At 43.0% G+C, this 18,031-nt stretch overlaps 1 protein-coding gene across 3 annotated transcripts in view; it reads left to right on the top strand.

The window, feature by feature from the left end:
- LOC115095782 (ras-related protein Rab-7a-like) overlaps positions 1-18,031 on the top strand; it is a 71,351-nt gene that overhangs the window by 17,716 nt on the left and 35,604 nt on the right. For 2 of the 3 annotated variants that reach the window (XM_029609950.1, XM_029609958.1), the window contains exon 3: positions 14,879-15,005. In XM_029609950.1, coding sequence (XP_029465810.1) covers positions 14,879-15,005 — 127 coding nt within the window. Of the gene's footprint in view, positions 1-1,066; positions 1,265-14,878; positions 15,006-18,031 lie in introns of those variants that run through there. The other variant, XM_029609942.1, reaches the window with a different exon arrangement.

Below are 18,031 nucleotides of genomic sequence, written 5' to 3'. Positions count from 1 at the left end.
CCTGGGAAAGGCTCAGTATTCAGATTAGCTGGGAGAGGCTGCTTCCAAGGGGAACATGAGTGATGGGTGTGAAAGTGACTGAGACAAATTCAGTAATTTTTGCAAAATACTGATGTTGGAGATCAGTTTGTGCCCGGGGAACTTGTAGTATAACTCCTGGGCTGGTTGTACCTGGATAATGGTATTGGAGTCATCTCTCAAATACAGTTGCTGAGGGTAAACTTTCCACAATGAAAAAAAATAAGAGGTGGATGGCACCTTATAAACTAACCCAATTTATTGAGGCATAAATGTTTGAGGACAAAGTCCACTTTGTTAGGTTGTTGCCTATACCTCCTAATTGAAACCACTGGAAGATCAAGGATCTACACTCCATCCTGGACAATATCACCTTCTCACAGGCCGTGGGTGGCAAGCCTATTTTGGCTTACGGTCAGCACCCCAACCTCAAAAGGTTTCTCACCAACAATGACAAACTGTCCAACCATGACAATAACTCAGGAACCAGACCCTGCTAGAAACCCAGATGCTAACTCTGTCTACATATTAACACAGGCAACACCTTCACAGGATCCAACAACATCTTATCCGCCACTTCTCATTTTTGCTACGTTAGACTAACATGACTTTCCCTCTGAAGATTTTTACCATAAAGTAAAAAAGGTCTCAAACTGCAGGGTTCTCCTGAGTGGGAGAAAGACAACTTTGAAGGCCCTTCACATTGCAACACTTAAGACCCAGTCTAAGTTCTTGAGTTTTTAGAGGCACTATATATTCAAAACACACTGGAAGCTGAGATGTGAAATGATAAAGATATATTCTTTACAGCTATTTGTATCACTGTGATGATTCACTTAGTTTGCTTTAGTCCCTGTGCTTCAAAAAGAAGGAAAATCTCCAGATTTCCTTCAATAGGAGCTTTTTGGGAGAGCTGAAACAGTATGCAACTAAGATGGCTGCCAGAAAGAACTATAACTCCCAGAAGTCCTGGGAGTAGGTTGCTAGGAAGATTTGAGTAGGCAGGAATGGCAGATAGGGTGTGATCACCCACTCCTGTAGTAGTAGGCTAGCACATGTATAAAAGTAGAGTTCTACCAGCAATGAGGGACACACAGGATCACAGACAGCACAGCAGGAGGAGCAGAGAGACAGAGATTGAGACCTCAGGACCAGGAAGACAGCTCAGCCCAAAAGTTTGGCGAGATGAAGAAGAGCCAGAGAACACAGATCAAGAAGGATTTAACAAGCAACTCACAAAATTAAGGTAAGTGAAGTTTTGCTTTTTTTTTTTTTTTGAGAGCGCGCCATTATCTTTAAGCTTCGGGATTGTTTTTGCTTTTCTTATAAGGAATATGTAAAGGAAAGGCTTCCCTAAAAGTCCTGTAGGAAGCCTGAGAAAGCTAATCACATGAGAATACAGCATAAGCATATGAAGCCCTGCCCTTCAAGTGTTGCAGCTTAATTGAGAAACAAAACACAAGATAAGAACTCAAACCACACTAAAACTGAAGCTGGTACAGAGAGAAGCCCTGCAGGGTGGAACATTTTTTTTGTTATAGTGGTCTGGGGAGATGATTGCCTAAGAGCAAGGGACTTCAAGAGATACTGAGAGACTGCAGCCAGCACTAACTGAATACCAGCTGTTTGGGGGTTAATCTTGGAGATCCGGTCTGCTACAGCCTGTTGGGATATTACAGCTGGTTTTGTTGAGCACTGCAAAGTGTAATATGATGGCTGCCTTGAGAACTTTTGTTCCTGCTTCTCTGTGAGACTTGATAGGCACCTTTCCTCTTCTGCAGATTCATATGTGCAAAGATCCTAGCAATAAAAAAAGCTGCTGTTATTGAAAGCCTTGTTGTGTTTTCAGTTTCCAAAAAGGGGAAAAATGAAAGAATGACTGTGCAATCGGAGGGTTGGAGACCTTGTGGCTTCTGGGTCCTGGAAGCAGGAGCTGCAGCCAGCCGAACAAAACTGGGATAGAGAATTTAAGGGGACCGAAGTTACTATAAGAGAAAATCCCAGCCATGCTGAATGTCTCTGACTGATTTAAGGGATTTAAAGTGACATTTGGAGCCTGAAGCTAGGCTGCTATTGGACCTGTGGCATCTCTGTAATTCCCTGAAATGAGACAAAAAATGCTTGGTCTCTGTTGGAATAAGATGACTGCAGATTAAAGGGTCAGTGCTGCTGGCTGATACTGAAGATGGAAGAGGCAGTAGAGATGCTGAGTGTTCTTCTCTGGAGGATATTTGAAGTGACTCCAGGGTCAGCCTTGAGTACAACCAGTCCATGTTTTGGGATGGGATCAGAAGCAGTGTATCCTAAGTAAGGTGTCCCTGACACAACATTGTCTTTCTTGTGATAAATTCCTAACTGCTTGTCCATGGTCATAGGGCCAGCCTTCTCTCGAGGATTACCCTGCAGGTCAAGTCTCGCAGTACCCAAGCATAGACACCCGAGGGCCCCCTACCTCGTCACAATCACTTGGCAATGTTACAAGTGCTTTAAAATAAACTTGTGGGAGATCCAAGATGGCGCCTTGCTAGCAGGACGTGCAAGAGGTGAGCTCCCGAGCTGAAAGATTTTCCGCAAAAAAATGCCTCATACTAAAAGAAAAGCGAGAATCAGGGTAGAGACCCCGACAGCCCAGACTCTCGCTTCAACTCAGCTATCGATTGGGAACTTCTTCTTGCCAAGCGGCGTTAATACCCCGGGAGAAGCGGCCGTTGTGAGCGCTGACGGTGAGCAAACGCCGACGCCACCAGGCCTAGACATCTCGTTGAGCCCCGGGGCTCCCTCTAAACCTTTGCCTCCCGGACTTACCACGCTCTCGGACTTGGGAACGGGAGTCAGGCCGGAGTTGCCAGGCTTACCAGACTCCTTCGAGGGAAGTCCGTTGAGAGAGGAGGTGAGCCCAAAGAACGGAGGGGACGGATGCCCTCTGACTTCAACACCGGAGGAAGGCAAAGGACGTGCAGAGGCCTCAGGAGAGAGGCAGGGAGTCTGCACGGAGAGAACAGTGAGTCAAAAATTATTTTCAAGCGTTTCACAAACGTCCAGCATTACTTTGGAAAATGTATGGGCAGCCCTTGTTGATTTAAAATCATCTATTGAGATAAATAAAACGCTGATAGAAATGCAGAATCGCGTTACCCAGATTGATCCGATATTATCAGCGCATAAAGAAAAGTTCCAAGCCCTTGAAAATCGGGTGGAAATTGTTGAAAAAGCCCAGGTCGGGTTGATACATGGAGATAATGCAAATTCTAGGAAAATTGAGACACTGGAAAATCAAGCCAGATATAAAAATCTCAGGATACTAAACTTTCCTAGTATTAGATTGATATCCACTTACGAGATGTATAAAAAATATATATCAGAAGTTCTAATGTTAACCCCAACAGAAACACCAATAATGGAGAAGATTTTCTTTATAAGTCAAAGAAAAATGGAAAAGAAAGATCAAGAGGTGGAAATAGAAGAAAAACAGCAAGAAATGGAAAATATCACTGCATTTCTCGAACAGAGTATGACTGACCAAGTTGAACAACTGGGAACATTATGTGTGAAATTCGCAAACATAGCTGATAGAGATAAAATATTGAGGTTATCTCTTAAAAATAGAGATAAAAAGTTTCTGGGCCAGAAAGTCTGGACATACCCTGACATAACCAAAACCACACAAGTGCGCAGGAAGAAATTTCTTTCAATGGGCCAAGAAGTGAAAACTCTTGGTGCTCAGTTTATGGTTTATTACCCTAGTAAATGTGTGGTTAAATTCCAAAGTGAGAGGTTTGTGTTTTTAGAACCGCTTGAATTACGAAAGTTTATTGATGCAAAATTACCTAGAGCTTGCTGAGATCAGTTACAGGGAATAGATTAAATAAATACACTGCTTACCTGCTATTGTTTTAGTTAAAAATGCTTTGAATTTGCTCAAACTACATCTTGGATCTCCTATTACTTTATAACGGGAGTTAGTTTATGTTTTGTTCCAAACTATATTATCTCTTTGGAAAAAGTATGTATTATATATATTTCCTTGGTTAAAGAGTATAGTATAGTGTATGAATGGAAAATTTCCTGTATTATTATTTTTACCCATTCTGTGACATGCGGTATTGCTATCTTGTATTTTGAAATGCATAATAAAATAAATTAAAAAAAATAAATAAATAAACTTGTGACTTCTCAAAGTCTTGGTTAAAGTTTAAGATGGTAAGGCCAATTAATCCATATTTTTTAATGACGATTCTCCCATCCCACTGGCAAAGGGCAAGTATAGTGCTTCCTTCTCAATGCAGACGAAATATTAAGATGAAATCCATTTTTATTCAATTATTTATCTCCTACCTCCTGCATGTAGTATTCTCCTCTGAGCTCCTTAGTTTCCTAGTGTTTAAATGGCACCAGTTATTCTCCTCTTCTTCCTTCTAGTATCAGAGCAATACTCCTGTTACTCCTCTAACCCAAATCTCCTCCAGTTGATGTTCATAGACCCTCTAGGGGGTCCATCTCCACTCTCCTCCTCCTCTTCTGGATGGCTGTAATTCATCACTCCTCTGGATACTGACGATCTGCAGGTTCCTTTCCAATGAAGGGACCTCTCCCTTTGATATCAGAGCAGTACAGAAAACAAATCCATTGATTCCCTGGTTAATAGGTACTCTCAACTCAAACAGCCAATTGAAAAATAGGAAAAGAGGATAGGAAGGGCGGAAAGAAACTTCCACCCAAAATAAGCTCCATAGAGGCACAGGGGACAGCCAAGATACGCTGCCTCTGGAAGGGAAAACAGAAAATCAACACCCTAAAACGATGATCTGGTTTTATAAACCAGATGAACCTACCAAATACTCTCTTCCACATGGAGGAACCATCTACCCACACTATTACTTTGCTTCCTCCCCTTTATAAATATACATCTTGAGTGGTTTCTAGTAGGGATCTGACAGGATCTCCACAGGCAGTTGCTTATGGAGTATTTATCAACCCCATGGGAGAATTAATATTTTGGTTGGTGGTTTTTGAAATTTCGATGACTGTTTTGTTTTTTTGCAGGTGGGAAGGGGATGGACAGAGGAGGTGGGTTTCTGGGGTTGGTTCACATGTTTTCTACTTTGCTGAACTTAGTTTATGATGGTGGCACTACGTGTGTTAGGCCACTGTGGATTACCGCCTGTCTTCGCCATGTGCTGACATGAAGTTTTGAGATGCATGCAGACCATGGTGCATCATACAGCAGCGGGATACAGATGCCTCTTTTGTTCACTTCAAACCTGGACCTCTGACTTTCCATATTCAGGAATATGTGGAATTTTTCAAGACTGCGCCGACCTGAACCTGTTGAAAGACTGCGTTCTTATTTTGGCATTTACAGCACTCGCCCTGATGGTTTCCTCTGTTCTCAGTTCTTTAGAATACTCTGTGGTTTGATTTACATTGGAGTTTGGATTCCATTGTTAAAGGGGAAAGGAGGAGTTTAGGGGGCAAGGGTCATTTGGGAGGGGCAAGTGGGGGATAAAGTTCAAGACTTGAGGGTTCTCCCAACTGAATGCTGTGTGGCGTGCACTGTTAGCCGGCGTTTGGCCGCACGTTTTCGACACGCTATTTTTACCCCTTATACAGTAAGGGTGATAGCATGTCGAAAACGTGCGACCAACCCCCCCCCCCCCCCCCCGATACTAATAGCGCCCGCAACATGCAAATGCATGTTGATGGGCCTATTAGTCATTCCCGCGTGATAAAGCAAAATATGCAGCCAAAAGCAGGCTTTAGTTTCGGCCAGCACCGGGAAAGTGTACAGAAAAGCAGAAAAAATTGCTTTTCTGTACACCCTCCGACTTAATATCATAGCGATATTAAGTCGGAGGCCCCAAAAATAAATAAATTAAAAAAATTAAAAATCAGCCCGCGGGTTGAAAACCGGACGCTCAATTTTGCCGGCGTCCGTTTTCTGAACCCGTGGCTGTCAGCGGGTTTGAGAACCGACGCCAGTAAAACTGAGCGTCGGCTGTCAAACCCACTGATAGCCGCCGCTTCTGTCAAAAAGGAGATGCTAGGGTCGCACTAGTGTCCCTAGCGCCTCCTTTTACCATGGGCCCACATTTGCATGCGGGCAGATACTGAATCGCACACCCAGGACACTGGCCTGTGCGCGCGTCAGGAGAGCGGACCCTCGCTGGCTCTCCTGCGCTTCTTTCTGTATCTGCCCATGTGGCAGGAGGGGGTTATGTTTTTTGCAGGGTTTGGCAGTCGGAGGGTTGAGCAAGAGTTATGAATCGAAGAGTACCTTGCCTGACTTCTCTCGAACCGCGAGAGGAGGAGATATATGTTTGGGGGAGGATTAATGCTCTTAAAATGCAGACATGGTTTACTTGCAAAAATAGCAGATTGCATAATTTCTTGGCTCCTTGGTTTATGTAAATGGGCACAGTTTACAGTTTTTTTTTTCTGATAATGGCTAAATCGCAAGTCAATTTTATCTTATTTAATGTGCAGGATATAGCTTTTCCTATAAAAAGGAAACACATTTTTTAATTTCTTAAAGCACAAAACCCAGGTGGCATTGCTGCAGGAGACTCACTTAAGAGGAAGCAGCACCAAAACGTTTTTGCAGGGATTGGATGGGCCAGGTCTGTTATGCTTCATACAACTCAAAAATTAAAGAGGTTGGTGTTTTGATTCATAAAGCTTTACCATTGAAAGTTACTAAAGTTTAAAAGGACCCAGATGGGAGATTGAAGGTGATTAACGAGATTCACCTCTTCTTCTATCATAGTTGCAGGGGACTGTTGAAATACAATCTGTAGGTGTTCAAAGTCCAGTAGTAATGTGGGAAACATTAAAAGCTGTTTTAAGGGGTAAGTGTTTTACTAGTCATCTTAAACAGGTTAGGTTGGCCAGGAAGCAATCTCTGGAGAAGGCAATCCTAGTCTTGGAGCAACTGCATAAATGCCATTGCTTTAAAAGGATATTGGAAAAAAAACTGCAAAAAATGCAGAAGGGAATTGAAGGCGTTACAATTAGATTGCTTTGTTTTTTCCACCAGAAATTCTATGAGCATGGGGACAAGGCAGGTAGTTTTTTGGCAAATATGTTTAAAAGGTCTTGGACTTGATCATGGGTATTCATACTTCACAGGGAAGGATAGCCCATGATCGCCCAGAACAGTGGTCTGGTAACTGGGCAGGATAGAAATTTTATAAATATATCAATCTGTGGGATATTAATGAAACTTCTAGATCTTTCTTTTCTGATCTCTATTTGAGGGAGGCTTTCTGCTCTCAGGATGTGTTAGATGCGTTTTTTTGGGTTTCTTTTTTTTTTTATAAAAGAAGGTGAAATTACCAAACGTTACAGTAGAGCAAAATGAGAAATTAAAAAACCTTGTATTAATTCCTGAGATGCAGAAAGTGGTCATGCAGCTTACCAGTGGAAAAAGCCTGGGTCCTAATGGTTTTTATAGAGACTCATCAAAGTTTTTTGGTTTTTTTGGGTTTTTTTCCCCCCAGATCTGGCTCCCTAGCTTGCTGCTGCTTTTGAGTATCTGCGGGGCCATCCTGCATGCTCCGATTAATTGTCAGATGTGACTATTGTACTTATACCTAAGAAAAGTAGAGATGATTTGGATTCTGGCTTTTATAGGCCCATATCACTATTAAACACGGATATGACTATTTTGAGCTAGGGTTCTAAAGTGTGAATTAGAGGGTATTACCTTGCAGTGGGTTAATGATGACCAAACAAAGTTTATTAAAAGGGCAACTTCCACAGCCGATATGAGGAGGGCTTTGAACATTTTGGGGTAGATTTTTAAAGCCCTGCGCGCGTAAATCCTCCTGGATTTACGCGCGCAGGGCACTCGCGCGCCGGTGCACCTATTTTGCATAGGCCGCCAGCGCGCATAAAGCCCCGGGACGCGCGTAAGTCCCGGGGCTTTACGCCTGCTTCAAGCAGGCGTAACTTGTACAACAAAGGTAGGGGGAGGGATTTAGGTAGGGCTGGGTTAGATAAGGGAGGGGAAGGTGGGGGGATGCGGAAGGAAAGTTCCCTCCAAGGCTGCTCTGATTTTGGAGCGGCCTCGGAGGGAACGGAGGCAGCCTGCGCGGCTTGGCGCGCGCAGGCTGCCAATTTTTGCGCAGCCTTGCGCACGCCGACCCCGGATTTTAAAAGATATGCGCGGCAACGTGCGTATCTTTTAAAATCTGGCTTACTTTTGTTCACACGCGTGTATTTTTTTAAGATCTACCCCTTTATTTTTAGCCAAAAGACATTGGTTCGGGATATGTTGGATGCAGAGAAGGTCTTTATAGGCTTGGCTGGACTTTTATGTTTGCAGCGCACCGAGCATACCATTTTGATGAAGAGTTGAAAGATTGGATCAGGGCTTTATACACCCACTCTATAGCTAAGGTTTTGTTCATTTACCTGACCGTTGCGATGGTCAGGGAGTTCGAAGGATCATTATCTGTGTTCTCCATGCACACAGAGTTCAATTCTGGAGCCTAGGCTCTGGGGCAGAAGGCCAACCCTTCTGTAGTAATCCACAACTTCTTGTCTTAATGAATCATTTTTATTAGTAAAATGCAAGAAATGAATATATAATTAGTCTTTCTTAGAAGCATAGTGCATCTAACAGTGACGTACTACCTAGCCTGTTCTGCTCTCTCGCTTCCCCCTAATACAAGATACATTATTGTCTTTTATATACATGTATGGCTGACAGCGTTTTGTTTTTTTTCTCTTTTTGTTTTGGGATGGCTCCCTTATTTGGAGTGGAGAATTACTGAACCTTTACCTAAACTAATGATATCAAAATACCATTATCTTGGTACACTCCCTTCTTTCCCTGCTCAGTAGCTAGGCCTTGAAGCGTCAGCAAGTTTCTACACAAACTGCTTCGGTTTCTCATCCAAGGTCTGTTTTGCCTGCTCATACAGGCAAAATATATTCTTTTCTCTTGTGCAAAACTGTTCCATTAATTTCATTATTTAATTCATCCAGGTTATCTTCAGTTTTCAAACTGTTTTCTTTCTAGTCCCTTCCATAGTAGACAAGGTACACGATAGCGCTGCCCTTTTGACTTGGCTATAGATGTATTGGCACTAGTGATTCATTCTGATCCAGGAATTGTAGGTTTTCAATTTAATGCCAAATCCCAAAAATATTTTTTCTCTATGCAGACGACATTCTTTTGTTTATAACCAATCCCACAATCAGCTCCAGGTCTGTTGCAAGTTCTAGATGAGTATCATATGGTTTTTCAAGCTATAAAAATAACTTCCAAAAAATCTGAAGTGCTTGTGATGGGGGCCTGTGACAAGAGAACTAAACCTAACTGTATGTTGAATTTTCCCAAGACCAAGGACATTTTTAAGAATTTAGAGGTTTTTGTGCCATTACGTTGGTCCATCACAATAAGGGAGGCGCACACACTGTATGTACCCATATTTAATGGTATTATTAAAGATTTACAAAGCTGGGATGGGCTCTGGTTATAATGGGCAGGAAGAATAAATGTTTTTGAAGTTTTTTATCCATTTCAACACACCTTTTTTTGCCAATATCAATAGGTCTATACTGAGATTTCTCTGGCAAGGGAATAAGCTGAGATTGAATTTGGGAACATTCTGTTGAATGAAGATGGGAGGGGGGAATGATACGCCCTTAATTACTTGCTTATTGGGCCACTAGACTAGCTTGCTTGAGAGCGTGGCTAAACAGGGATTATGTACAGCTGTGGCTCTCGCTGGAGTTGGGAGCGGCTGAGGGGATAGATCTGCTGCTGTTGCTTCTCAGGTACAGCGTGAATTAAGATCTAGCACCATTATAGGTATGGTGAGTACTTTTATAAGCGATCGGCTATTCCTGAAGAACCACTGTTGCTGATTTCTCTATGGAAGGAAAATCCCAGTATATCCATTGCCATATTTTATCTGTAAGCAGGGGATTGGTGGCATGCAGGATTAAAGCTTCTCAGACAAAATGTGGGACAAGTAGGATTGGATCTCGTATGAGCCCTTAAGGAGAGAATATGGCCTGGTTGAGGGATATAGGGATGTTTATACCCAGATTAAAGCATGTCTTTCTAAGGCTGAGGGGACTTCATGGACACAAACAGGCTGATGCAATATCGGTGTGGGGAAAACGTGAGCAGGCGCTCATGATTAAGCGCCTGCTCTCCCAATGCGTGCCAATTGACCTCTCCAGGGCACCCGATTTTAATATTTAAATCGGCTGCTATGGTAAAAAGGAGGTGCTAGGGGAAATTGTGCACCCCTAGCGCTTCCTCAGCAGTGGGCGCCAAGAGAGGTGGCTGACAGCCAGTTAGGAAAACAGATGCTCAATTTTACGTGCATCCCTTTTCCTAACCTGACCACCGGCACTTTTGTTTTAAATTTTGTCCTTTTTGTTGGTTCAGACCAAGGGTCCATCAAGCCCAGCATCCTATTTCCAACAGAGGCCAAACCAGGCCACAAGAACCTGGCAATTACCCAAAGCTCCCATGCTACTGATGCAATTAATAGCAGTGGCTATTCCCTAAGTAAACTTGATTAGCAGTTAATGGACTTCTCCTCCAAGAACTTATCCAAACCTTTTTTGAACCCAGCTACACTAACTGCACTAACCACATCCTCTGGCAACAAATTTGAGAGCTTAATTGTGCATTGAGTGAAAGAATTTTCTCCGATTAGTCTTAGTCTTAAATGTGCTACTTGCTAACTTCCTGGAGTACCCCCTGGTCCTTCTATTGTTCGAAAGTGTAAATAACCGAGTCACATCTACTCGTTTAAGACCTCTCATGATCTTAAAGACCTCTATCATATCCCCCCTCAGCCGTCTCTTCTCCAAGCTGAACAACCCTAACCTCTTCAGCCTTTCCTCATAGGGGAGCTGTTCCATCCTCTTTATCATTTTGGTTGCCCTTTTCTGTACCTTCTCCATCACAACTATATCTTTTTTGAGATGCGGCAATAATTTCTAGCATTCTATTTGCTTTCTTGGCTGCCACCGTACACTGAGTAGAGGATTTCAACATATTAACCAGGAGGATGCCTAAATCCTTTTCCTGGATGGTGACTCCCAGGGTGGAATCTTGTATTATGTGTACTGTAATTTGGGTTGCTCTTTCCTACATTCACCACCTTGCACTTGTTCATATTAAATGTCATCTGCCATTTGGATATCCAATCTCTGTGTCACAAGGTCCTCCTGCAGTTTCTCACAATCCTCTTGTGATTTAACAACTTTGAATTATTTTGTATCATCAGCAAACTTGATCACCTCATTCATTGTTCCCATCTCTAAGTCATTTATAAATATGTTAAAAAGTAGCTGTCCCAGTAGAGATCTCCAGGGCACTCCACTATTCATTTTTCTCCATTCAGAATTTTTAATTTCCTGAAGTGACTCTCATGAGATACTTTGTCAAACACTTTCTGAAAATCCAGATTATATACCCACACATGCTCGCTCTCTCTCTCCCCCACATGCAATCAAACAAACACACCCACAGGCAGAAACCCAGACATGCTCATATACACACATAAGTTCTCACCCACACCCTCAGGTCCTCCCTCTCTTCAGCCACCATGGGACAGTCTCTGTGGTGGCTTGCTGGGCCTTATAGTCAACTGCCAGCAGGATGAGGTCTGCTGGCGACCACTGGATGATGTTTGGGGTGGGCAGCAGCCTGAATATTAAGTCTGAGGTAGTACAGAAAAGAAGTGTTTTCTGCTTTTCTATACACTTTTTGGGCTGCTCTGGGCAGGCGGTAATATCTGAGAGTAAAATGTGTGCATCGGGCACGTCTTTTTTTTTTTTTTTTTTTTTAATTGGGGGGGGGGGGGAGAATAGTTAATAGCCTCATCAACATGCATTTGCATATGATGAGCACTATTAGCTTTGCGGGTGGAGGTTGGATACACGTTTTGGATGCACTAATCCCCTTATAGTATCAGGGGTTGTGGACGCTCGTCCAACCACAGGTTAAACAGTGCTGAGCGTACTATTTTGCATCAGCCTGAAAGAATGCCCTCTAGGGTGGAGCAGGTGCTGCTTTTGGTGGAAGAGGGGTGCAAGACTGCTGTCCTTTGAAGACCAAGAGCCTGTAAGAGTGGCTCAATGAAATGTAGATTTGGGACTCAATTTGTCAGAGGGAGCCTGGAAGAGAATCTGGAAAGTGGTGCATAGGGGCATCCATTTGTAGTCATAGGATGGAGCTAACGTACAAACTTGTGAAGATGACTTATAGGTGCATACCCTTGTTTTTCTTCCACTAGCATTATGACTTTGCTGGCGGGGCTGTGGTGAGGAGTGAGCTTATATCTGTGCTTGGGGGTCCTGTGCCCTTATTTATTTATAGATTTTTCTATACCGGGGTACGTAAATAACATCACCTCGGTTTACATTCAAACAGTAATTCAGCATTGCGCTTTACAATATAACATGGTAACTGAACAAATACAATACAGTATATAACTTTGTATTAATAGAATATAAGCAATATATGAGAGATTGTGGCAGTTAGGAAGAGTAGTTGAGGATTCAGATCATTGATGATAGGCTTTTTTAAATAGCCAGGTTTTAAGGTTTTGTGACAGAGTTCCTGGCGTAATTCAGAGGGCATGGTGTTCCATATTGTTGATCCAGCAATGATGAAAGATCGTTCTTTTGTACTAGAGAGTTTAGAGATGGTCCTGCCAGTATGTTGCCTCTAAGGGATATAGGAAAATGTAACTCTTAATATCCATCAGCATAAACTGTGTGGCCACTTAGTTCATGTGGCACGATTGCACTTTACTGGAAATCTGTGGTGCTTATTTCTCTGGCATAAAACAAGTACATGAGACTTGCACATTATAGAAGAATTTGCCTTGTTTGATAAAATCTGGTGGAAATACTGGTCCTCGCTTGGTATTTGACCACTGGGCATTTCTTATTGTTTGCTAACTTATTATGCTTTACATTTTTTCCTGATACTACCAGCCATCAATATGTGTGTCCATTTGATGATCTATCTTTTATAGAGCTCAGTTACCTGTATGGGATATTACTGGTATTGGATTAGTATTTTCTTTGCTATGATTTGTTATATATCTGCCTGTTCTCTAAATCAGTGGATATCCTGAAAACCCAACTGGCTGGTGTGCCCCCAGGACAGGGTTGGGGACCACTATTTTTTAAATAGCTTTTAAAAAAAAATAGATTGATTTTTGGAATATTGAATATGGATCAGAGATTGCCATCTTATTAACTTGGAAAGGTGATGAGCTTCACACCTATTTGCATTGGAAGATATTTATGAAAAACCAAGCAGTAATGGAAAAAAAAATAAAATGGAGAAGCAATGCAATAAAACTACTAATATAAATGATCCAGGAATACAATATTGGGATGAGGGAATTGTTTATGACTCATTTATACTGATATCCAAGGTCTGAGACCTGGGACATGACAAATTGTGTGTGTGGGAGGTACGCGTGAAAGTTGAATGTGGTTTGAATGGGTGATGTTCAGGAGATATAAAAAACAAAAAGGGGGAAAAATGAGTGCTTTGGTTGCATAACATAATGCATGGTTCTCAACACAAATGTCATGTATCTTTTTTTTTTTTTTTTTTAATTTTACTTTGTTTTAGTATTTGGTTGAGATGATACATTTTTTTACAAATGCAAATATATTACTATCTAACTAGATAAATGATGCCTGACCGACGTGCCGCAAATGCGCAGTAGAGAGCAGCTCTACTGCGCATGTGCGGGCGAGCACGTCTGTCTTAGGCAGAGTAAGGAAAAAAAAACGTAGCGGCGGTGGCAGTGGGTGGTAGTGGCGAGCGGCGGCAGCGGCCAGTAGCGAGGGAGGGACGGACTGAGTGGGAGGGAGGGACGGAGAGAGGGAGTGGGAGGGAGGGAGGGAGGGACTGAGAGGGGGAGGGACTGGGAGGGGGGGAGGGACTGAGGGAGAGGGAGGAGTGGGTGAGTGTGTGGGAGGGAGGTAGGTAGGGGGTGGGGAAGAGTGAGGGGAGAGGGAGAATGAGGGAGAGGTGAGAGACAGGGATGTGAGTAAGTGGAAGGGTAAGAAGTTGTGGAGCAGAGAAAAAGGGAGTGGAGGAGGGCTGAGGGGGAGGGGATGGGATTGAGAGAGGGTGGGGAGTGACTGAGGGAAGGGGAGGGAGGTAAGAGTGAGGGGAAGAAGGCAGTGGGAGACAGAGGGTGAGTAAGACGGAGTGGAGGAAAGGGGAGGAGTGAACGAGGGGAAGGGGGAGAGAGGGAGAAAAAGTGTAGAAGGGTGCTGTGTTAGAAAATGGACTGAAAACAAAATGTAATGTAGCCCGTTTTAACGGGCTTAACGGCTTGTATATCTATAAATTGTACCAATTAAAACATCATTTGTTGATCATGGAGAAGTATATTTGCAAATTTGGAGATTTTCAATTGAAGAGATCTTTTCTTAATATCTGATCACAGTATATCCAGTCCTTGCCTCATACAATGCAAAGCCCGATCATTAATGACCTGCAATCAGGCACTGGATTGTTGGGTCCCCTTCCTTATTTATATGAACTTTTTCATTTAGGACCAGATTTGGGGGGGGGGGGGGGCTAGGCAGGTGGGTGTTTCCTCTTTGTGCTTTTCTGTGTTTGTTGTAGATTGCTCTGTTAACAAATTTACCAAATACATTTATTACAAAAAACACTTAAGAGATTGGTAAGGCAAGACATTAGGTTCATCCATCTATAGTTTTTCTGGAGCAGCCTGTATGTAGGTTGAAGGATAAAGAAATAACACAAGGTCTCAGAACCAGGGTGAAGTGCAGGATTTTGCACAGAGCTGGAGGGTTAATGTGCTTTTGTTTGTTTCCCCATCCTGTGCAGAGTCGGGAAGTCATCGCTAATGAACCAATATGTCAATCATCGCTTCACCAACCACTACCGGGCCACTATTGGAGCAGATTTTCTCACCATGGAGGTTCAGGTCGACAACAAAGCCATCACAGTTCAGGTATATGCACAGGCAGCAGCTGGCTGGTAAGAGAAGCAGTGAGAGCCAAGCGACGCCAGTGGCCACTGAAGCAATCTGTTAGTGCAGGGTTTATTATATTACAGAATTTTGAAACTGGTGCTGAAAAAAACCCCCCAAAACAGCCACATTCACTCAACTGCAGCCAGGTACCCTAACTCTGTTCTCTCTCATTTACTAGTTAAAGCTTTCCCTCACACCCACCAGGATTCCTGTGCAACAGTAAATGGCTGATGAGGTGTAGTCTGGTCTTATAGAAACAGTCAGGCAAGACCGCTGCTACTGCTCTGGTCCTCTCCAGGGGAAGCAGTCATTTTGCACTTTCTACTATATTGTAACTCTACAGTAATGAAGTGTGCCAATGATATTTAACCAGCAAACTGAGTAAACGTAAGCCTGAGGTCACAGGCATTTTTTTGTTTGTTTGTTTGGTTTTTTTTTAATCACCAGAGAGACTAAGAGAGGTACAGAGCACAACTTCCGTAGATGAGTGGTCTCACATAGTGGGTGATGTCATTGCTTGGCAATGACATCATCCACTATGGAAAGTGTCAGATCATTAGCTAGAAGCCTTGAAGATATGTGCAATAGTACTGCTGTGGGAATTCTATGCATAATATTTTTAAATTTTGCAAAATTCTGCATGTTATATTTATCAAAATAATTGACTCATCACTAGGAGTAGTAAATTATATTAAATTTCAAAACAAAGATTCTATCTCAATTTTGCAGAATGTTTGGTTATTTGGTACAGAACTCTCTCTCAGAACAGTAATACTGTACCATATCTAGGTCTTCTGTATTTTGGGGATTTTACTGTAGCCATCCACAGAGTCTAAAGGGAGTACAGATTTGCAGGCAACGGCAACTTATAGAAACATAGAAATGACGGCAGAAGAAGACCAAATGGCCCATCCAGTCTGCCCAGCAAGCTTCACATTTTTTTCTCATACTTATCTGTTTCTCTTAGCTCTTTGGTTCTATTTCCCTTCCACCCCTTGCAACAATTTAGCAAAATCTGTAGTTCTGGTTACAAATGTCAGCAGTTGAAAAAAAAATCATGTTACAAACAATCCTCTTGGGTTCTGTTGATGGCCAAATGAAAATCCTTGAAATCTAGAAGCCCTAATGTGAAGGCAGTAGCCCACACTCCCTTCTAAACATTCTCTCTCCTCATCCCCTCCATGCCCAGCTTGTCCCTTCAAACATTGTCTCCACCTCCTCCAACTCTTCTCAACACTTTTTTTCTCCCCTAGTTTGTCCCTTCCAACATTTCCTCCCCTTTCTCTCCCCTCACCCAAGTCAGCCTCCAGTCTCTCTTCCCCACTTTTCCCAGATGTCAGCCTCCACCAGCCAAGGCCTGGTCTCCTGAGAACAGCACGGGCGTTCAGGCACTGCGCTTCTCACACTGTGAAAGTCCAGCGCTGCAGGGAGATGACGGCAGCGGCTGCTCCTCCCCTTTGTGAGCAGCTCACTCTGGCGCGTCCTTCTCTTGCTGGCTCGCAGAGCAAATTCTGCACACAGTTAAGTAAATTTTGCTCCGGGGGTGAGGGAATTCTGCATTGCGCAAATGCACAGAATTCCGGCAGGAGTACAGTAGGTATCGCACTGAGCAGCCCTCAGCAAAGCCCCTTCAGTCTTTTTTTTTTTTTGCCCCCAGTCATGGAACAGGCAGCAGTGATCATCATCAGCTTCTCATGTCATGCAAGTTTCCCTCACATTTTCTCTTATATTTTTCTTAGTTAAAAAAAAATTCTGAAGAAAACTTTCTAAAAAAAAACAAACAAACAAAAACTTATTTTAATTGGGCAAGAGACTTATTTTTTTTTTTCCCCTCTAACTGAGGCCAAGCAAAAGGCTTCAGGTTTTTTTAAGGTGCTCAGCCTGTAAATTAAAAAATGCCCCTCACAAGCATATGCAGTATATTCGTTGCCTAGGAATGGGCCGTGATCCTGCGGGTTGTTCAGTATACTCACGCAGACCTCTCTGATCTGTTGAACAGTGAAGGGTTGCCTGCAGTAACTGCTTTCGCACCATACTGGAACTGTTTTTGCTACCTTTTGTTGAATCCCAAGTACTCGGGTATGCAGAGGCCAGTGGTGTGTCTAGGGTGGCAACAGGAGATTAAGCCAAAGTGACCTTTATATATCTCACACCCCCTTCCATTAAACTGGAAATAAAAACTACAATAAGAAAAAGTCCCAAGGTTCTTCTATACAATTAAAAAAAAAAAACCAAAACAAAAAAAAACAAACTAGCCAGTTCCCTGTATGTACCTGGATCAGTCCAGACCATGGGTTAAGCCCCGTTCCAGCAGGTGGAGACAGACCAGAGTTCTGAGGCTGCCCATATAAGGACGGAACCCACCCAGGAACCCTCAGTATTCATCTGTCTCCAGCAGTTGGAACAGCTCACCCTTGGTTCCCTGTTTAACTTGCCTTCTGGGTTCTTTCTTCTTTAAGGGCAAGCTCACGCAAGTACCTTTATAATTTGCTTTCTTTTAAAAAATAAATAAATAACTTCAAAAGTGAATTTTTTTCTCTATTTGTTCTGTGTGTTAGGGTAGACACTTTTGTCTCCCTCGCTCTTGGGGTTCCTAGGGGGGCTTTGCCCCTTGATATTTATGAGCCTGTGTGGGTGATACTGGTGGTGCCAGTCCCTCTCCCCACTTACCTGCTGCTGTACCCCGAGATGCCCATTCCTCTGTTGTGCTTTCAGGGACGAGTTTCATTCCCCTGACTCTGTTTCAAAATAAATTATCTCCTTCTTTAAATTTCAGAGACCTTTTTTCCTATACTGTTTTGTTTATTAAAAAAAAAACAAAACAGTTAATTGCAGCAGTTTTTATTTTTGTGAGGAGAGAGCGGGGCTCCCAGCTCAGCTGTTTGTAATTACTTCGCAGCTCCCTCCTCATGCTGCGGCCACTTTGTTGTGTTGCCTGTGGAGAGTCGGCCTCCCGACTCTCCCGCGAAGGTGTTTGTTCCAGGTGCCTTTCTGGGGGTGAAGGC

This window comes from Rhinatrema bivittatum, chromosome 1 (genome assembly GCF_901001135.1).
Source record: "Rhinatrema bivittatum chromosome 1, aRhiBiv1.1, whole genome shotgun sequence".
NCBI lineage: Eukaryota > Metazoa > Chordata > Amphibia > Gymnophiona > Rhinatrematidae > Rhinatrema > Rhinatrema bivittatum.
This window is presented reverse-complemented; position numbering and strand designations above follow the sequence as displayed.